The sequence below is a fragment of the Triturus cristatus genome, chromosome 10, assembly GCF_964204655.1.
Source record: "Triturus cristatus chromosome 10, aTriCri1.1, whole genome shotgun sequence".
Classification (NCBI taxonomy): Eukaryota; Metazoa; Chordata; class Amphibia; order Caudata; family Salamandridae; genus Triturus; species Triturus cristatus.
The window spans coordinates 995,656,109-995,679,074 of NC_140593.1; the positions used below are offsets into that span (position 1 = coordinate 995,656,109).

Here is a 22,966-nt window from a genome sequence, read left to right on the forward strand (position 1 = left end):
AGGCACTCACATGTTCACTTGCTCACCCATACAGCCACCCAAATTGCCACTCACACACCCACTCACTCACCAATACAGCCATTCACACAGCTACTCACTCACCCATACAGCTATGCACTCACCCACATACACACCCATAGTGCCACTCACACAACCTACAGTCACTCAGACATCCACTCACACATGGATACACACAGTCAAACAGCCAATCACATGACGTATTTTAGAAGTAGTATCACTCATTAGTAGTACACAAAGTATACTATTTTAACTTTTGTAGTAGCGTAGTATATATGTTTAACACTCTTAAACTTTTAGAAGAGACAGTCACTGCATGATGTGATCAGTGATGCCATTTGAGATGTCACCAGTGATGTCACTGACCTTGTCATGAGCGATTTAGTATGTGTAGTCATAAGCAGTGCATTGCGGGGGCGTAATTTATAGCAAGCTCAGGTAAGTATGACTGCTGAATTTCTGGGGTTTTGTTCATGTGGAATCTGAACCTAACTATAACGTTCCTGTAAACTTCCATTTTTTTAAGTGAATTTCTAAGCTTTTTAAATTCTATTTCCTAACTGAAACGTCCATGTAACCTTTGGTTTTGTCAGTGAAGCCATATAATTGGCTCACCAACCTGCATTCTTCAAGTCCTTACTAGAGGTACCTCTTGAGTCAGATTTAAAAGAATGGAAATCCTTTCATGTGGCCGCAGTTCCTCAAGTGGTTACTAGTGGTTCCTCTCAAGTCACATGCAAAAGCACTGAAATTCGTTTGTGACGCAGTTCCACAAGTTGATGCTAGAGGTGGAGATCTCAAAATTTGGCAGCCAGGTACCCTTTCAGGGCGATGGAGTACTTTAATCCATCACCCTGATAGAGAAAATAGTCGTCCTCCAAACTCTAAATCAGGCCCATAGTCTTTAAGTAAAGGGGTGGCTCTCCCACCAGGTTGGCCAGCTCCAGGTAGGAGTGCCCATACCATGAGCACGTAAGTGTGAAGCTCTGCACCTGGCTGTTATCAGCCTTCCTTGATGGGCCACTCAAGGGGTAGATGAAAGAACCAGGTTCTGCCCAAAAACTTATCTCCCTCTTACAACGGAATCTGCTGACACGCCATTACCGACCATTAAGCAAATGGCAGTGCCCGGGGAGGAATAAACAGCAATCGCTGCTAAAACGATAACAGAAGAATTTCAAAATGCAGCCCTGTCTCCTTCCCTTCACAATTCAATGTGTAGGACTACACCCCCCAGAGAAGAATATAGGGGAAAACACTTTCATTGCCCAGACGGTCAGTATCACAACCTTCATTGTGTGCCTTAACAAATCAGGGGTAATCCAAAATGGAACCTATTAACTTTTGCTCTCACACATTCGCAAACGTCATGGAGTCCTGCTACCATTCACCATGAATACACATGTTTTTGACCTACACACAGAGTTGTAAGCACAGGGTCTGGACGTGACATGTAGGCAGAACTTTACGTGATTAGGCCTGTAGGCATGATACTCTCACCTGATATCAGATAAAAAGACTGTGCAGTACTATGGATTCCCAAACAGTATGCTGCCACCACCACTCACAGTACATGTCCCAATTGGTACAGATGGTAGTCTTGCATTCACTTGAGAGAACGTTTTGGTATGCCCGTGTCAGACCTCAGAGCTAAAGGCAAATTTTGGGTGTATGTCTCAGCACACGTGCATGATTTTCTGTGTGATGGGGCCGAAGGATAAGCAGATACCAGTTTTGCATGGAGTCAGGCTAGTTAGGGCAGAGTGGCATGACAGTTTGCCATGAGGGGACATTCTCGGCCTAACACCTAATTCACTTAAGGTGTTTGCAAGGAGACTCTAGACTCTGTGGATACTACAAATTACCAGTTCCCAGAAGTGTTACTCCTGCCTAAGTGCCAATCATTAGTTCAGTCTCCAGGTCTTAAATTATGGTTTCTGTTATTACCTCCAATGTGATGAGGAGTGCAAATGATAGTTCCTCTATCTAGTGGTGGTGATATTTTGGTGCAGTGGTAATGATGGTACAGATTAAGGAAGCTGCATAGAGGGAAGAGTGGCTTATATGGGGATCCCAAGCATTTCTTGTATCACATATGTATTAATGACCCACCTGCCATCATTGCTGTGAATGCTTGAATTGGACTTGCAATGAATATGTGGAACTCTCTTTTTCAGCTATCATGAGGTTCATGGGAGATCAACCGCTGAAAGGCCAGGCTGAGCTTGATGCTGTGTGCTTCATGTTAAAGGTAACTAGTGAATTTAATTGATCAATTAAGCAACTTTTGTGTGTCTAAGCGATGTATTTACAACCCATTTTTACCTGCCTTGTGGCTCAGTGGCAGTGATGCTGCTTTGATGTTTCACTACGCAGAGGTGGGCATCTGAAAGCACAGTGAGATCCTTTTCATTTCAGAAATTAAGGGTAAAAGAGGAAGAACTGCCTGGCACAATACGTTCTGCACACCAGTTATCCTACAGATTAAATATTTTCGAAATTATTTAATAGTTTGAAGATACTTGCCTATCATTAGATAATCAGTTTACTGGTGAAATATTTACAAAGATGTTGGCTTGTCTGGAAGTGCTTATTTATTTCTAAATATACAAATCAGTCCACATAGTTTTGTGAATCTTATTATTGTGGTAGAAGTTGTTCCACAGAAGAGTTGATAATATTAATCTATAAATTCTTCAGCCAGCCCATGTATATGCAAAGCACCTTCTAAACCACAGTCCACATTGGTCAGGTTCTCTTCTCAATTACCTTCAAAAGCAGCAAACCATTCATTTAGTTTTCTTATACCGTCCCAACCTATCAATCTTTAAACAGCTGTAACATGTCTCATGGGTTATTCTGCTATTTCAAGGTTTCATATTCATTTCACCATTAATTTTCACTGTCATTACCTCAGAGTCTCAATTTTTGCATACTGGTAAAATCTGGGATAGCGGTACGTGAATGGATGCTACTTCTTGTATTAATACTATAATATTTGCCTGAACTGTGTCAAAAACATAACCCTTGTTGTAGTTGTGAAGTGCTAATAGACAAACACATTTAATTGTATGTAACCACTTCAGAATAGCACATGAGACGTTTCTGTTTGTATAACCCTGACACTCTAAAGATGTTATAGATTTTTCAACATTTTTAAGTCATTTTTTATTATTCTAAATTCTTCTTCTTCTTAAATCTTTATTTCGATTCAAAGAATCATAAAAGAAATCATACAAATGCATTTGAATAACACAAATTATCTTAAAAAAAGGAATCTTTCATTAATAATAAAATACACTATAAACTAGGGTGGATACAATTGCGAATAGGAAAATTACAGCATAATCCTAGCCACAGATAAGCAATTTACATTTCATTTCGACAGGTGAATTCTTCTAATATACCATACTGCTGCTAGGTACTTGCTAATAGCAAAAACAGTAGAAGAAGATAAATCACTTTTCAGCAGCCTATAGGCATCTAAATGTCGTCTAAAGCCCCAATTCCTACAAATAGGAGCTAAATTCATATTTTGCCAATTTTAATGCAACATGAGTATCATCTGTGGAAATATGTGATGTTTTATAAATGAATAACGTTAATATTCAGCATTATAACTCAACCTTGAGTCTTTATGGACCTACATTTATTAAAAGTACTGTGAAGTTTTTCATGAGGCAGGCAGCACTATGTAAACCCTGAAGTCATTATGTCCACTTCTTGTTATTGTGATCAGTGGTGTCCCAATGGGTGATATGGCAGCAATATTCAGTGTTATCTACCTGTTGATGATTCTGCCATCTCATCTAGGTGATAAACTACCTATTTTATCTTTCTTTCTTTGATCTTTATTTCGACTTCAATAAGTCATAAAAGAGGAAACAAAACATATACAGTCAAATGTACAGAATAAACAAACACCCAACAAAAAAAGTTACATCAACTGCTAGAAGTATATAACCAAAAGATGAACTTCATATAATACAGTTAATATTTCATATCGTCAAAAAGGTTCTTCTAATATTCCAAGCAGCAGATAAAAACTTGCTTACTGCAAATACAGTCGAAGGGGATAGGTCAGATTTTAACAAACGATATGCATCCAAATAATTCCTAAAACCCCAATTTCTGCAAATTGGAATGATCCATTTTTTCCTGGGTTTCATGTAAAATGAACAAAAAAACATAAAATGAATGTCACTCTCAAGCTCATTTGTACAGGCTGGACAATTTTTAGGAGTAGATAGGTGCCAGCTGCTAGTAAGGGCTCTAATAGGTAATGCGTTGTATCTCCATTGTAGGAATAGTTTCCTAAGACCAATGGGGTTTATGTCATCCAGTACTGTCTCCAGTTTATAGTAGTCCTTCACTGTTAGGAAGGTGGTAGACATAGGCCCCAATGTGGTAGTTGTTAATAAAAGAGTCAAATTGCGGTCATGATACAGGGCAACCAGATTTTTGCGAGATATAGTGCTGCATGCCTCTTGTGGATTTGTCCACAGAGGCAGTAGGCCCATCGCCGTTAGCTCCTCTTTTATATACTTAAGCCATGGAATTTTACGTAAAGCTGTATGTTGGTATAACTCCATAAATTCACAGCGATAACTCCGGAGTTCGGGGGTTGTCCAGAGTCGCCTCCAAAAGGTTAGGGGCTTCACTCCTAGTTCTTCCTTAATTGATCTTATACCCATATCAAGCCTAAGAGGGAGAAGTGGTGTGCTCGATGGAAGAGCTGCCAAATTCCGTAGGAACTTGTTTTCCGTTGTGACAAGATCGGGGGCACAGTTGTTGCCCCACAATTCACCACCATATAGTACTGCCCCCCGTGCCTGCATTTTATAGATTTCTAGTGGTGAACCAATAGGATGTATCATGGATTCTTTCCATAGGTTCAGAATACCCCCCACCTTTTGAGTCAACTTTAGATTTGATTTAATCTGGTGGTGGGACCATGACATCTTCTCATTCAAAGTCAGTCCCAGGTACTCAAACGTATGGACTCTTTCTAAACTGGTACCATGAATAACAGGGTTGGGACGGGTTGACCTAGGAGGATTAAAAATCATGAATTTTGTTTTATCAGTGTTGATCTCTAGCCCCCGGTCATCACAAAAAGAGACGAAGCCATCCAGGACTCGCTGGGCACCCATAGGAGTCTTAGCGAGTAACAAGGTGTCATCAGCAAACATGATAGCTGAGACACCTATACCAGCGAGTCGTAGGGCGTCTCTGTTTGGAACTTCATTCAGGTGGGAGATGAGTCCATTTACATAGAGGCAAAACAGGGTAGGTGCCAAAACACAGCCCTGCCTTACCCCCCTTTCAACGGGGAAGCTAGCTGATAAACCTCCTTCTCTCCCACATCTAACCTTTGCAAAGTTATTAGTGTGGAGACGCACTATAATCTGCAAAAGAGGTGCGGGGAGACCCAAGTCCTGCAACACAGGCCAAAGTTTCGTGCGTGGGACCAAATCAAAATACGCACGCAAATCGACAAAGACAGTATAAAGGGAGCCCCCCTCCACCCTGACTGTCTTCCAGAAGAGCATGCATAGTCTGAAGATCTGGTCAGTTGTTGAAACGCTCTTTCTGAATCCAGCCTGATAGGGGCTCAGGATCTCAAACTCTTCCATCCAATCCAGTAGATGGTTTAGGATCAGCCTTGAGAAGAGTTTCTGAGCCACATCTATCAGGCTGATAGGCCTGTAATTACCAGGGAGCAAGGGGGATCCCTTTTTAAAAATAGGGACAACTTCTGCGCCCAACCAAGTAGGGGGAACTGGCATACCCCTAAGAATTGCATTAAATAATGCGGTGAGATACGGTCCCCAGACTCTTGATTCGTGTTTATACAAATCGCCTGGGACACCATCCAAACCTGGAGCTTTACCCAGGGGAGCATCAGTATAGCAGATTGAACCTCACTCACGGTGAAGTTAATATGGGCAACAGCACTCCGAATAGATAAAGGTGAAGAGTGAACCCCCCTATATAGGGCACTAAAATGTTCCTCCCAAACTTCGGGGGCAATGTTTGGAATCACTGCAGAGACGGGCTCAATAGAACCAGTAGAGACAATCAACCAAAATCTACGTGAGTCTCTAGACTGGAGAGCAGAAGTTAATTTATCCCAGTTTTCTGATGCCCACTCAAGTTTGGCGTAATGTATTAGGGTCTTATAATTACGTCTCTTCTGTTGAATTTCTTCCCTATTGACATTCTCTTTTATTGCTGCCAGCAACTCAGTTTTAGCTAATATAGACGCCCTGTTATACCATCTGGACCGACCATATATCTTTTTAATACACCGAGTGGGTGGATTAAATATATCAGCAAGAGTGGAAAATAATTCTTTATTGACCTCAGCCAGTTTTCCACAATAGTCAAGGGAAGTGGGGTAGTCCATAAGCTTTACTACATCGTCCAATGCATGGCCAGCCCTCACATAGACTTGAGCGAGTTCTCCTTGGTTACCAACCAATTTCGCCCATTTGAGTCTACGTTTGTTATTGGTCAATGTAATTTTATTCAGTGTTGAAGAGTTGGGTACTAAGTATGGGTCCCCGGGACAAAGACCCGTTAGGGATACTTCCAACACCAAGGGATTATGGTCACTCTCACCCCTCGAGAGGACCTCAAAATCACAAACTCTATGCCACTCCTTACACTGGACAAAAATATAGTCAAGTCTAGCCTCCCGCCCTGGTTTATTAAACGTCGGCCTTGAGGGATTATCAGAAGCTGTTCGGCCATTGCAGGCCCTAATTGAGTGGGTTATTGCCAAAGAGGTAATTTGAATGGCCAAAGGGGCCCAAGACCTAACCACTGGACCAACAACCTGTGGAATGTGCCATATTTCGTCCTCATCATGGTTTGTTTGGTCCACCAACCCCAGAAGTGGTTCAAAATTGGAGTTGAAATCGCCAGCAACAATAAACATTATGCCCTCAGGGATCTTGTTTAAAACATTAGATAAAACGTCAATCACACTGGATTCCACACACACATTCATGGGCCTGGAATACACATTAATCACTGCTAATTTTACGCCTAAGCACCAATCCAGTATCACGCAAAGAACATCTTCTGACTAGGCCTGGGCAAAAATTTTGTTCCGTTCGCGGAAATTGCGATAATTTGACATTTTTGCGTTCCGCGGAGAGCGCGAAAATGTCAAATATTCCGGTTTCCGCAGCTTGGCGATAATTTGTTTCTTGCTCGCGCTGTAAAATGATACATTCTCGCGCGCGCGCGATCGCCTTACCTGAATCCCTGCGTTCGCCGACAAGTTTTCTTGATCCGGTCGCGTTCTCCATGAGATGTTGTATTGTTTTTAGCCATTTGCGCTGTCTCGCGACAGTTCGCGCCCGCAGTGACGTCATGCGTCGCGCGATCACGTCTTTCTTCTCGCGATCATGCACCGCGAGAACAACTCAAAACAAGATGGCCGCGCCCGCAAGCAACCACATGGGTAAGTTGGCGACCCGCAACCATGCAGAAAATCTCGCGAACATGCCGGAAAAAAACTTCCGCATCTTTGCGATATTTCTGCTTGTTTGCGATAATTTTAAACATTCTCGCGATAATTTGCGAAGGTTAATTCCGCAAATTCCGCCCACCCCTACTTCTGACCCAGTTTCCATGGTCGTTGCAGTGCAACCCAAGTGGGTGGCAACCCAAATGGATAAGCCACCCGAAGGGCGACCTCTACCACTCCACACAGCCGGGATGGAAAAAGAAGCAAAACCCAAGCGGTGATAATCTTGTCTTGCCCAAGTCTCTTGGAAACAGCATATATGATGTAAATCTATAAAGGAACCCCACAAGGGGCAATCAAGCTTGCTGGATAAGCCAGCTATATTCCAAGAGAGAACTTTATGTATGACTGATTGATTTGCAGTCGGGCTTAAATTATTACATCTAATAGGTACACTCAAAATTGGTTGATCAGTTGTAGGAGTAACAAAAGAGGGGGTGCAAGTGTAGAGTTGCTTAGGAGATAGCATCACATCAACAGGGGAATTAAAAGAAACAACCTCTGGACTTAGTCAATCTACCTCCTCAAGGCAAGCATACCTATTATTACACGAGTAATTGTCTCGTTTAGGCACATCAAAACAAATGTGCCTCTCTCTTCTTCTAAACGAGGTAGAACCAACCCTAGTCCAATTAGCGTCGAACCCAGGGTGGAAAAAGGTAGTAATTGGAGGGTAGAAGAAAGACAGTGATAGTGGTTTGATAGAGGTAACTCCAACATTGCCAGACCAGTTACAAATGTAGGGAACAATCTGAGAATTACTAAAGTTCACCACAATGCAATCACCCTTAATATTCTTTGTAGTAGTTCCCAACCAAGAAACCCTCCTAACCATTAGTACCCGAGAGCTTATGTTGGGGGGGAGAGGCCTATGTGTGTTAAGCCAGCTAATCACTTTATTTTTAAGTGAAGCATAGGTCTCTAAATCAGGATTTGTGAGCTCTGGGACGCCAGCTAAGACAATAACATAAGGTGATGCTTCAGGGGGGAGATTAATCACATTTTTCCAATTCTGACTAACCCCCTTTTCACCCGTACGATTACCGGGATCCCCGGAGGCTTCACCTTCAACTGTAGAGTTTGATTTAGGCAATCCTGTAGACGCTCTACGTGTAATAGGTGGCTGGGTTTGCATAGGTAGGGGAACAGGAATAATAGAGGAAGGGAGATTAGGTGTAGGGAGTGATGCACTAGGTGGAATGGGTTCCGTTCTGGAAAGGGGAGTTGCCGAGGCTGTAAGTGTGGGGAGAGTAACAGATTGAAGATCTCTCATATTACTCACAGATACATTATGGTTTTTGCCTCCGCTCCCCGGTAGATTGGCTATGTCTAGGATTACCCTTTCTATTTTTTTAAGCCTTGCATCGATAGCATCAAACCTAGCCAACATCTGGGTAAAAAATCCCTGTAGAACTTTATTTAAAGTGTCTAAAGAGCAGGCGATCCCCGGATCGGGCCCATCACCCCTATCTGGAAGAGGAAGGACAGGTTCAGACTGAGGAGGGGTTATCACTGGGGGTGTTGAAGATGTCACCCCAATATTTGAAGGTGGTCGGCTAAAAGTTGCAGTCAACGTGTTAGGGGCCCTGTTATGTGAATGGTCCAATCTCGCTTTTTTCCCTCGTTTCAAATTACCCACACGCTTTCTTTTGGGTACTGCTCCCTGATGTATCAAATGAGTGTTACTCAAAGTTATATCAGATGGTGTTTCAAGCCTAGGGGGGGGTATACACTCGGGAATTGGTTGGAGTGTGTCTCTCCCTACGGAAGTACTGAGCCTAAGGTCATGTATAACTGATTCAATTGTTTGATCAATAGAATCCAAAAGAGCTGTATGCGAATCATCAAGATTCAATGGGGATCTTACGGAAGCAAGTAGGCCCAGCGAGGACCTCCTAGTACTAATAATCCCATCAGATAGACGTCTTTCCAACATATTCAGTTCACCTTGTACCACAGAATTTGCCCTAATAATAAAACTATCCAGTGTACCGGCTAAAAAGGACTGTGGTCTAGTACATTTACCTCGGGTTTCCATGGTAAGAGTTACTTTAGGCCACAAGGAATGTTAAGGGATAAAACCAAGAGAATGGGCCCGGTCCGGTCTTGACCGAGCTTGAACGGGCTTAAACGGGCCCGCCCTTGGCCCGGGCTTCGCCCCGGACTGCGCCCCGCACGCGTCCCGCTAACACGAGAACAGGTGAGGGTTAAGAAGGCAAGGGGAGGAGCGGGAAGAGGAACCAGGTGCAGGTGGTCAACAGTGAAGAGTGCACCCTGGTCCTCGCAGTCCCGTAGGTAGAAGGTGAAAATTGGGGTTAAAAGCCCCGTGCCGTTTTAAAAATAGCAGCGTGCTGTCCTCACCGATGTCCGTGTTAGAGCAGAGTAAGAGCCCATCCGCTATTTGCTGGAAAGTCCTGAGCCTGCGAGCGGCTCCCGCGAAGCGGGGGCCGCGAGGCTTGAAATACTGGCCGGGGGAGGAGCGGGAAGAGGAACCAGGTGCAGGTGGTCAACAGTGAAGAGTGTACCCTGGTCCTCGCAGTCCCGTAGGTAGAAGGTGAAAATTGGGGTTAAAAGCCCCGTGCCGTTTTAAAAATAGCAGCGTGCTGTCCTCACTGATGTCCGTGTTAGAGCAGAGTAAGAGCCCATCCGCTGTTTGCTGGAAAGTCCTGAGCCTGCGAGCGGCTCCCGCGAAACGGGGGCCGCGAGGCTTGAAGTACTGGCCGGGGGAGGAGCGGGAAGAGGAACCAGGTGCAGGTGGTCAACAGTGAAGAGTGCACCCTGGTCCTCGCAGTCCCGTAGGTAGAAGGTGAAAATTGGGGTTAAAAGCCCCGTGCCGTCTTAAAAATAGCAGTGTGCTGTCCTCACCGATGTCCGTGTTAGAGCAGAGTAAGAGCCCATCCGCTGTTTGCTGGGAAGTCCTGAGCCTGCGAGCGGCTCCCGCGAAGCGGGGGCCGCGAGGCTTGAAGTACTGGCCGGGGGAGGAGCGGGAAGAGGAACCAGGTGCAGGTGGTCAACAGTGAAGAGTGCACCCTGGTCCTCGCAGTCCCGTAGGTAGAAGGTGAAAATTGGGGTTAAAAGCCCCGTGCCGTTTTAAAAATAGCAGCGTGCTGTCCTCACCGATGTCCGTGTTAGAGCAGAGTAAGAGCCCATCCGCTGTTTGCTGGAAAGTCCTGAGCCTGCGAGCGGCACCCCTCCTGAGCCTGCGAGCGGCACCCCAGATCGAACCCATGAATGTTATCTGTCTGAATGTGTGCTTAATGGATTAGTGTATCTAGTGCTTTGGATAGATAGTTTACGAACGTGTTGAAAGAGAGTATTGCAGTGCTCTTATTCAGCATTGCAAATATTTACAGGATTCACCAAGGGTGTAAATTGGACCAAGGCCAAGGTTATTTTTAGATGTGATACAAGCATAACTGGTTACTGGACATTCTTTGTTTATAGCATTTAGAAGCTTACTGCACACCTGAAGGCAGAATGACCTTTCGCAATGTACGTCAGCTCCTAGTTTGCGGCCAAGGTTGTTATCCCTGCCAATAGAGTGGATTCATTCTCAGGCAGACAGCAATACAGAGTAAGATTTGGGATTTTAAGAGGTGACTACAGGTTTTGCCAGGCTTTGCCTTTTTCCACCCATTTGCTTAATACATATCTGAAAGCAATCGTGAGCATACCACACAGCACACTGGGCTTCACATTGTATTCTTACATGAATGTTATGCAAGCCTCTCTCTACATAACCCTTGTGTAACCCTTCTGTTCTTCAATGCTGACACATCTTCAGTATTGAATAGGAAATAGCAGCCTTAAATTAAATGTGTCTGATTTTTAAGCTAATTTTGCCTTATATCCCTACCTTAATAGAGTGGTAGTGAATAGTGCAACTTTACTATTTTTTATATTTCAGAACTTTAAAAAAAATGTTTTATTGGCTTTTATTATCATTTTCATTATGTCTTTATTCCGATTAAAATAATCATAAAAGACAATACATACAATGTCAGGTAAAAAGTACTTGGAATAAAAACACAGTGCCATATATAACAATCAAAACAGTGTGGCTAATAACAGTAATTGGTACAGAATATGAATCATATAAAGTGGCTCGACAGCCAAAGACCACAATAAAAACCCTAAAAATACAATGGTACAATATAAAACCAAATAATCCTTACTACTGTAGGTTCATTAACAGTGCCACACTGAAATAACATAACATCTATATAGCTATGACTAGGCTTGGGTTTCTCTTAGTTTTTTGCAGCGAATAAGCCAGGCCCAACTCAGGAATTTTGCCATAGCTACAACTATAGGAACATCAGTGGATGACCGCAGAATCCTTAACGCCTCCATAGCAGATCTAGTACCCAGGATCGTGCAGATGGGTTTCAGCCATTTGCTCCTGGGTAGCTTGTAAGCCGGGCACGCCAACAAAAAATGGGATATGAATTCCAACGGGGCCGGTCATGCAGGATAATGCTCTGACCCATGCAAACGCCATTTAGATGTGAAGGCGTTTATAGGGAGAGAGCCAACCCTAACTGGTGGTATAATTTCCTATCCACCGGTCTTAGGATAGTATCCCAATATGCTTCAAGCACAAAGTCCTGTTTTTGCACCAGGAAGTCCCTGGACAAGGAAGGCCTAGTAGTGGAAGTAAAGTACTTGCTCTTAACCATATCCCAATATACGGCCTTAAACTCCCTTTTAGACGGGAAAGGATTTTTATCGGGATGCTCCCACAAGCCACTCATCCCCATCCCGTACAGGGTGTTTTTTACATTCTGTAGCCATTTAATCTTCCTCGTACAACCAATCCCCCTGAAATCCATAAGGGTTTTGGCATATTGGGAGAGCTCGGGGGTGACCCAAAGTCATCTCCAAAACGGCATTGGTCTATATCTGGCTAAATCCTCAATTCGAAGACAACCCAAATCCATAAAAAGAGACAGTAGAGGTGAAGATTGTGGAAGGCTCGTAATAGCTATGACAAATTTATTCTGAGCTTGTACCAAGGAGGAGATGTTCTCAAAACCCCATAATTCCGCCCCATATAAGGTTGAGGTAATAAACTTGGTCTTGTATATCTTAAGAACCGGGGCTATGGGTTTAGTGAACGAGAGCTTATGTTCTTTTAAAAGAGCTTCTGCCAACTGTGCATGTTTCAGAACTACAAGGTCAATTTGAGGCTTTCAGTTAAGTTTCTTACCTAAGGTAATCCCTAGATATGCAAACGCATTTGTTTGTTCCAGAAGGACATTGTTCATGAACACACTACTTTTGATGGTCTTATGGTTGTGGAAGACCATGAACTTTGTCTTATCCATATTTACCACCAGCCCATTTTCGTGACAAAACACCTCAAACCTTGACAGTGCAGCCTGCAGACCCTTCTGCATCTTAGATAGGATCAAGGTGTCGTCCGCGAACATGAGCAGTGGTATCCTCAGCCCCGCTAGACCCAGGGCATCTGTATGACATGTGGAATAGTAGTGAACCACCCTGTTGATAAACAGGGAAAACAACATAGGCGCCAGGACACATCCTTGTTGCACCCCCTTTAGGACTGGAAATCTAGCTGTAACCTCACCCTGTGAGCCCCACCGCACCTGAGCGTAATTCGAAGTGTGCAGTTTGATTAACAAGGCTAGTAGCTCCTGAGGCATCCCTGCATCCAAAAGGACGCTCCACATTTTGTTACGTGGAACCAGGTCAAATGCAGACTTAAGGTCGATAAAAGCTGCGTATAGAGAACCTCCTCCTATAATAACTACTTTCCAGTAAATCATAACAAACCTAAAAACCTGGTCAATGGTGCTAGTAAAAGGACGAAAGCCGGCCTGCAAAGGTGACAAAATCTCATTCTCCTCAATCCACACTTGGATTCTACTGAGGACCAATCTGGCAATTATTTTCTACATTGAATCAATGAGGCTGATCGGCCTGTTATTGCCAGGTAACGAGCGATTGCCCTTTTTATATATCGGTAATATAATGGCTCCAGACCAAGTATCAGGGATGGGTGCACCACTGGCTATGGCATTGGCTATAAAAGTAATGTATTTGACCCAGTTCTCTTTGTCATACTGAAACAAATCAGCCGGTATGCAGTCCAGGCCAGGGGCCCTCCCTTTCGGCATCAATGAGAGAACCATCTCAACCTCAGAACTGTCAAACGTTAAGATAGTGGACGCGAGACCTGGTAGGGGGTGGGTAACAATATTATTTAAGATTGAGAATTGTGCTTCGAAGTACGCGATCCACGATTCAGGTGCTACATGGTTGACCGGTTTGTGTGGTATACCATTACTACCCCACTTAACTAACTGCCAAAATTTGACCGTATCTCTCTCATTGCTAGCTTCAAGTAGGTCGAGCCAGCGTTTGTCATCCCATTCCTTCTTAGCTGATTTTTTAACTGCTTTGTACCTAGACCTAGCCAACCTAATCGCACCCATGTTTTTGGATCTTCTGGCTTATGTTAGCTCCCGATATGCCTCACTACATAGCTTATTATACCAGGCAGCCATTTTTACACCTGAAGTGTTCTTCCTGGATTTACGCTTAATAAAAAAAGATTTTAGACTAGAGAATAACTCACTACGTACACTAGGAACGGTGCGATTAATATCCTCCTGAGAGTGGCAATTATTGAGACTAGCAACCGAATGGGCAACCCCAGACTTCATCTGCTCAAGGACCCCCTCTCTTTCGACAAGCCTGATCCATCTGACTCTTCTATCGTCATTTGAAACAGCTGCTTCCACTAGGGTATGTACTTCATCCTTTTTGGCATTGGCTAGTGTGCTCAATGCCGTAAGTGATAATACCAGTGGTTCATGATCACTTTCGGTCCGCTCAACAACCGACATGTCATATAAATGAGCCCAGAATTCCACGTTAAGAAGGATATAATCTATCCGGCTTGATCTTAAACCGTTATTAAAGGTATACACACCCTTCCGATCCAACTGAGTCCTCCCATTTGCTGCCCTAATGCCCTTCTCCAGACACAGCCCCTTAAGCTGCAAAACTGCTTCCGTCCATCTGTCAATTGGGCTGAGGTCAAGGGAGGATGTTCCATTGGAGGTCTTGACCGGAGGTTAAATTACCATCCTCAAAACCAAGGGGTTTGAAAGAACAGTTAAAATCGCCCGCTATAATCAAATTGTGCCCTTCTCTCCAGCTATCCAGAAAACCATCAAGAATGGCAACTGTCTCAGAACGCCTCCCACCCAGCTGTCCTCTTGCGTAGATGTTAATTAGCAAGATATCCCATTCTTGGCCCATACGTAGACAAAGTGCCATGATTTCCGGGCTGTTGATTAGAACTTCCTTAACGGTGTAACTCGATTGCTGTCTTACCCAGCATGTTAGCCCACCCGATGGTCTACCCTTCCGTCCCCCTTGCGCTGGCTTAGAAAAATTAAGAAACCCGGGGTGGTGGACTTGTTCCATAGACCATGTCTCTTGAAATACCCAAATGTCATGCTGTTCGACAAAGGTAGACCAGTCACTGGATTCAGTTTTGGATAAAAGCCCTGCAATGTTCCAAGAACCCACTGTAATACTGGCTGCCCCCGCTAATGGTATATTCCTAGATTTGGTCCTATCAGGAAAATCTCTAATAAGGGAACCATGATCTAATCCCCCTTACCCCTTAAATGGGCTTATTGTGGTTATTACAGGCCCGCCATCATAGCCGAGTCAATCATTACTTTTCCAAAGTGGAAAGGGCATCAAATCGATTACTCACGGGGACACAATGAACAACATTCCATAATGATTGAAATGACCCTCTCAAATTGGCACCGCTAAGATCTGTTTTGGGTCGATAAAAAAATCCCAAGGGTAATACAGAGATAGTGTCCCTCGCATCGCGATTCCCTGCCCTCAACAGAATGTACTGAACCATACTGGGTGACCTAAAGCTCAAAACCATAAGTCCCCCCTTAGAGTTTTCTGAGACTTACCCACCCACGGTACCCTTCGCACCATTTTGAATTCTGTAAACAGTTCTGTTGTTAGCCCTGTTCTGGAACTTAGCAGGTGTAAGGCCTTATTGCGCAGGGTGGACCAGTGTTATCGTGCCTGTGTTTCAAGCTTGGGCACATTCCCCAGGTCAACGGTGGAAGGGGTGGCTTCTGACGGTAAATGGAGGGATGTTGGGGGGTGCAGTTTCTTCGCTAAGGGTTGTTGAAATAGTTGTGATCTACCAACTCTCGGGGCCGGGGGGGCACCGCATGGGCCAGGCCCACCGCCCATTGGGGGCTTTGACTGACTATTACCCGCAACTACGCTGGAAGGATTAGGTGTAATATTTGCAGACCCCTTACTTTGCTGACCCGCCCCCAGCCGGTTTGAATGCATCCCCCCACCACCCAATTGTACATTATGGTCAGTCGATAGTATCCTAGGGAGGCCCTGCTCTATTTTAGTCAGCCTGGCTTCAATTATGGCAAGTTTCTGCATCAAGGGATCAATTAAAGAGGAGATTTTCTGCAATAACTGAGTATTGTAATCATCCTTGCTGCAGTTTGCTGGATCAGGAGTAGTATTGACAAAAGAACAATTGCAAGGGGATTGCAGACGCCCCCCAACCCCCTTTGCAGGGGCCTTCCGACTTATACCCCCGTTGGATGTGGATGTGTTTTTACTAAAGCGCGGGCTTTCCTTTTCTTTGTTGGTGGTTCCCCCTCCGCCCCCCCCAGCGCCCTGCTTGGTCTGCTTGGCTTTCTTGTCCCTAGTAGTAACCGGGGCAGCTCTGTGGGGACTTCCTGAGCTTACTGGGGTGTAGTCTGGAAGGGCAGATAAAACGGATGTAACCTGCCTTGGTGACCCTGGAGCATCTACAGGGGCGTTTGATTGCGATGATATGGTAGAGGGAACTGGGTTACCTGATCCTATTGATGTTAGGGGTTCTAACAATAGCCTGAGCTCCGTTAGTTGTATCTCATGAATGAGCGCAGATTCACCCCTAGTTAAAATCGCATCAAGGGTTCCCACTACTCCGTCCCCTACTCCAGATTTGTGTTTACCCAAAAGACTAACCCCAACAGGTGGCATGGTAAAACAATATTATAGCTGAACTGGCCCCCCTATTGATAAACCGGAAGTAGGAAGGGTGACCCAGCCCAGCCTCCTCTGGACTCGGACGGGCTCAGACGGGCCTGCCCTTGGGCCGGGCTTCGTCCGGGCTGCGTCCCGCGCCCCGGGTGGAGAGGCAGCGCTTTAAGCGCGGTCGCCACGCCTCCCCCTCACTCGCGGCAGCTGGGCCTGTCAAGGAGCACTCTGTGACATTGAGTCCTCTCCCAGGGTGTGAGCGTCTATGGCAGGAGATGAAGCAGCGTCCTCGTGGGCCCTGGGACCGCGTCCCACCAGAGCTGGTCAGCGACACCAGAAGGAGACCAACGCAGGCAGAGGTACGGCAGGTACAGCAACAAGGGCAGGGTGCAATCAAAGAAACTCGCGCCGCGGGGGGAGAGGCAGTGCTTTAAGCGCGGTGGCCACGCCTCCCCCTCACTCACGGCAGCTGGGCCTGTCAAGGAGCACTCTGGGACATTGAGTCCTCTCCCAGGGTGTGAGCGTCTATGGCAGGAGATGAAGCAGCGTCCTCATGGGCCCTGGGACCACGTCCCACCAGAGCTGGTCAGCGACACCAGAAGGAGACCAACGCAGGCAGAGGTACAGCAGGTACGGCAACAAGAGCAGGATGCAATCAAAGAAACCCCCTTTTATTAAACATTGAGCAGACATACATCTCAGTGGACACCTGGTCACCACCCTTGGGGTACATCTCGTATATACATTTCATACTTTTTATTACGTAGGCAAGGATCATCGATCACGCTCATCCATTCTTTACAGTCATGTATGCGCCCCTACACGTTCCTGTCTTTAATTGCATTTAGATGGCCTATGCTGTCATATACACTTTTTCGGCTCCCATGCACCACTTGATTTCTGGCAGCTCTGCTCTTTTGGTCAGCATTTGTGGGAAACTCGATTGTCTTGTAATGTCCCTTTTTGCAACTATTGATCCCAAAATGCAGTGTTTTTTCATTTAAAAAATTACACCACTGGGCTCCCCAGAACTATGAATTGAGGAGTGAAAGGGTTTTTGAATTCCCATATGGCTCCCACTTCTCCCAATATATTGTTCCATTATTCTTGGAGATGCTTCATACCCAGATTGTATACCGGCAAGTTCTTTCATCCCTACCACACTTCTCGCAGTTAGGCATCTGGGCCCGCCCCATCATGCAGAATCAACTTCTATCATAGTTAGCTCAATGCATTATCTTGAACCCGATTGAACGCAACCTCGCCTTGATACTTACCTTTCTAAGCTGCATCAAGGCAGCTTTCCAGTCAGGATCTTCCATTGCATTGTGATCTATGTCCCATTTTTGTCAGAGAGCTGTCAAACTGTCTGGAATGTTGTTGATTAGGGTTTTATACATGGATGATACTGTCCTCTTTCCAACTTCCCCCAGCCAAATCTGGTTTTCTAGCGGGGTGTAGTTAGGGAACTCAGACCAAACACATACCTCAGCTCGCAGGGGGTGTCTGAACTACATGTACTCATAAACCTGCTTGTGTGATATGCCATACTCCTTCCATAGTTTTTTAATATTGCCCTCCTTCGCCATGTCCTTGGCCATGGTGATTCCAATCACTGTGCAGATCCCCTTATCTTACTCACTTCTTTTAGCATGTTCCTTTCCCATAGTGATGTTTCCATTGTGACTTTGCCTTTCCATCCTAGATAAGCTGTCACTTTGTCCCAGGCCATCAAGGCCATTTGTGTGGATTGGAAGTTTCCTTTTCCCCTGCCCTCCATAAATATAGTGTGTTTAGTTTGGCTCTGTCATAGAGAACCTCTCTAATTTTACTGCAGCGTCATTGTAAGGGGCATACATGTAGTCATACACTGGTTGCAGTAGAGATGCCTAGTAGTAAGCTCTAAGGTTTAGAAGAGCCAATCCACTAATCTATGTGGTTCGGCACAGTATTTTCAGCGCTGTCCTCAGTATAATCTTCAAATACCTAGAGTATTAATGTCATTGTTCTGGGATGGTTCACTGCATACAAGAGGATGCACTCTTCATACTGTGACATTTTCTCTCCTGACACATCTGCTCCTGTGGCAAATTGTTCAGTGTTTTCACACAACCTAACCCAACATGCTAGGGGCTCAATGCACAAGGCAAAAAGTAATGGGGAGCGCTGGCATCCCTGTCTTATCCACCTTTCTAGCAGGAATGAGGAGGACACTGCTCCATTTACCATAACCGTCACTGTTGGATCCTGATATAGCAGCGTGCTTCATCAACAGAAGCTCGGGCTGAACCCAAATCGCCCCACTACCTAAAAAAGATATGACCAGTGTATGGAATCAAATGCCTTTTCTGCATCTAATGAGAGAGTATGGCAGGAGGTTCCTTTAAGTTTTTAATTGTATCCACTTAATTATGCAGGCTATATATAAGAATCTTAAGCAGGATAGTGTCTCCTTGAGCTCACTTTGGAGAGCAGAGTAGAAAGTAGGAATAGTTAAGAGTCTAACCAGATACTAGGATGGATCAGCTTCCACTGTTGCTCTTCAGTAACTTCCCCTCCTTGTAGCAGGTTTGTAATAAAGGTCAGTCTGAAGAGCTCAGATTTTGAATGTTTCCTGAGGCAGAGATGGCTGGGGGTATATCTTCAAATTGGGGCTCAAATTGTTCCCAGGTCTTGGTCTTTGTACTACTATGGACCTTCCACCAAACTTTAGTTTCAACACTGGATATTTAAGTAGATTTGAAGAGGCAGATTGAGGAACTCTATATCTCACACAAATAGAGAGACAGACATATATTTGTCATACACCCTGCAACACAAGACTAGCGAACCACACTAAAGTGCCTGTTCCTGTGTTCATATGGCTTCTATTCCGAGAAGAAGAATGGAATAGCCACTTTAGTTTGTTTCTTAGCTAGAAGTACTCTGTCTGGCCTGTAGTGGAGTGCCAGTTTTAGGAGACAGCCTAGACCTGGCTTATGTGTGTTGTAACTTATTTCTTGATTCTACTGGGTGCCAGTTGAGTGGCTTCTAGGCATGCTTCAAATGGTTTGGTTTCTATGCATGCTTCAAATTCATGCTTCAAATGGTCTGGTTTTCGGAGCATATGATATAGCGTATCTACCCAACTCTGCTTTCTTTCTTTGCAATTTGCCAATAGGCTTTTTTGATTGTCTGGTGTAGATGAGGTTGCAGTAATCAAGCATTATTGAGGCTCTGATTATGTCCGCTGTGTTTTGTGTGAACCAGTATGAGGATTTTTCTGAAGTGTACAAATCTGAAAATTGATACCAATATCAATGCATTGAACTGTTGAGCTAAGATGAGATCTAAATTTTAACTTTCTGGTATGTGATCCAGAGTGATTTCTGTCTTGTCGCCTTGATTTCTGTAGAGTCTTACCGAATGCTAAGATGGAAATTTTTAGTACATTTAAGAAAATGCTTTATTCTTTGATCCAAAGGTAGACAAGATGAAAGCACATAGAAATATGTTATTGATTGCCCACTTCATTCTCCTCGCAGAAATGAATAAGGGTGTCACCTTCATGCATTTGAAAAGGTGCTCTGTAGTTTCCCATTACTTTGGTTAGTGAGAGCATGTACATATCAATGGCAAATTGTAGATCTTGTATCATTGATTTCTTGTGCACCAAATTCTTCCCATGCCAACAGAGCATAATGCAGTCTACAGGCTATTCTGCAGTATGTAGAAATAGATCTCTTTTTCTGCATCCCATTGTCATATACTCATTGCTTACATTGAACCAGGGAGTCTACATTAGGTTAATACTAAGCAGGTGGCATGTTGCCAACAGCATTTGTATAGCATGCTCCCTTTAGAACAACCATCTCTAACGTGTTACTACTTTAACAGAGTGGTCAGCAAAATATGATTCACCAACCTTGTGCACTAGTGTTGTCATGGTTCTTCCTAGCCTAATTTCTTTTCTTTATTTTATTAGGTTCATTTTCAAGCTCACGTTTTTTTTTATTTCACAAGGAATCCCTAAAACCACAATACACAAATAAAATAAAAAGCAAACCAAGAAAATACATTCACATTACATACCAGTACTACAACTCTGAAACATTGAAGATCTCAGCCTCTCACTAAATATAAAAATCATAATGAATAGTTAAGGCATTTTGAAAAAGATAAGACGTGATTTGCACCTGTCAATAAAACAATTGACATGTAATAGCACATGAAATCCCTTGAGCAAATATTGGTTCAGCTAAGCAGCAAGAGCAAAGTAAAGAAATAGTTGTTGAATGAAATGTGAAAAACATTGTTTTCTTCTTTCTCCCATTTGCAAGTTATGGTTTCTAAAGGGAGCTTTAAAACGTGCATGCTCATAATAAGGCTGTTTGGTCCGCTCACTCCTTATTTTCAATTTGTACCATTCCAGAACATCTTGAGTGATAAATGGAAAATAACTTTGGATCCAACCAAATCACATTTATTAAATACTTGGATATTCTGGATAACAGTGTAAAAGCTTTCCTTGATCAATTTCTTCTGGCCTTTCTGGAAGACTGGAACCCATACCTAACTTGTACAATTGCAATTTTACAGAGCACTGCCAGAGAATTTGTGTAGCGGAGGAGTGCTCCATTATATCAACTAATATTTGACAACTGAGGGTGACCTTAGAATTGGACAGAAATGAAAATCAAAACTTTAGTGGGCTATCCACTGCCTTGGATCCTAGAGACACCCACCATTTGATAAATAATTCAGTTCCTTTTGAAAGTAGAAACCTAAGACCATGCTTTGGAAATTTCGTCTCCACTTGTCAGTCAAGCTGTTTACACTATATCCCCAAAGGGAAGGGCCTATAAAGATTGATCATCTTTCCTCCTCTGACAAATGCAAAATAATTGATAGCTCCAAGTTAGAGAATCTGCAAAGCTTATACCACTGTGGTCACAAAAGTGTGCCCAAGGAAGGAGTTGCTGTCCACAAACAACCTGGGAAGATCTTTGGGTCACAATTAAAGGTAATTTCCTCTATTCATTTATGGTTTCTACTTTATGATAATGTAGAAATAAACATCAATTAGATGTTTTAAGGCTTGAGGGGTGCATGCAACCAGAAATGTGACATCCTTATATTTGGAAAACCTTTTTAAAAGGCAGTTAATCATAAACGTATGCAAACTTTGAAACTGATGGTTGATCAATAACACTGATTTGTTCTTTAGCACATTCTTTTAATAAACAATTTTATTTTCTATTTTCAAATGAAAATAAATAAACAAGACACATCGCACAGTCACCAGAGATAATAAATCAGACTCACACCTAATGGAAAGAGCGAATCACATACATCTGTATACAAAGGGAAGCATTAGCTAAAGCAAGTACCACCTCAACCCCCCCACGCAATGTTCACAGTTCAACAGGGCCATTCATTGCCTGAGTCGGAAGAAGACATAATAGGAATGTCAGATGCGTGCAATGTTCTTGGCATCGACATGTGGAGACCTCCTGTTCATGTTAATTGCTTAACGTTTATGGTGAAGGGGTCCCAGATTGCATCAAATTTGGCTACCCAATCCCGAATAAGAGCATTCAACTTCTCCATAGCACAGAGAGCCCAAATCTTTCCACACCACATAGTTACAAAAGGAGAAAGTGTCAGCCCCAACAGTTGTGCCGCACAGAGCTGTGCTGCAAGGAGTAGTTGAGATATAAGGCGGCCCTGAGGGGTCGTTGGGGGAAAAATTTGATCGGCCACTGGATTGCCCAATAAATACATCTGGGGTTCAAGTGGGAGGTGGACATTGATGATGGCCCACATTATACTCTATATCTCTACCCAGAAAACTGAATCACAGAGCATGCCCACCAAGTATGTAAAAAGATTCCCCTCTCACTAGAGCCCTTCCAACATAGAGCAGAACCCCTGAACATCTTGGCCAAACGAACGGGTGCTAGGTACTGATGAGTCAGAATCCTATAGGCATTCTCTTTATGATGAATACAGATCGACACCCCAAATGTCATCAGATAACTCTGTGGGCAAATCTCTCTCCCACTGTAACACATAAGCATGCTTCTTAGGTGGAGTCAGCTGCAGCAGATTTCGATAAAGCCATGAGATGCCTTTGCAGCACACAGCATTCAAATAGAGAGACTATAGGTGCAGCGTCACATTGACATGCTAGATGTGCATGGGGTTTGCTTACTCATTGAAGTGATTGTGTCAATTTGAAGTCATATCGGCGGGTAAGGGCAAACCTGGCAATCAAAACTTCCCTAGACATCAAATCCCCATCGTCAAAAAATTCACCCACGAGGGGGGCTCGCCCCTGGTTCTAGCCAAAGGGCCTATGATGAG

The 22,966-nt window shown here is 44.0% G+C and overlaps 1 protein-coding gene across 1 annotated transcript in view; it reads left to right on the plus strand.

Moving 5' to 3' along the window:
* The window catches only part of MYO15A (myosin XVA), a 1,126,038-nt gene that overhangs the window by 906,393 nt on the left and 196,679 nt on the right, over positions 1-22,966 (plus strand). Inside the window, exon 57 of the mRNA XM_085631315.1 lies at positions 2,196-2,269. Within this exon, the coding sequence (XP_085487441.1) occupies positions 2,196-2,269 (74 nt within the window). The remainder of the gene's footprint in view (positions 1-2,195; positions 2,270-22,966) is intronic.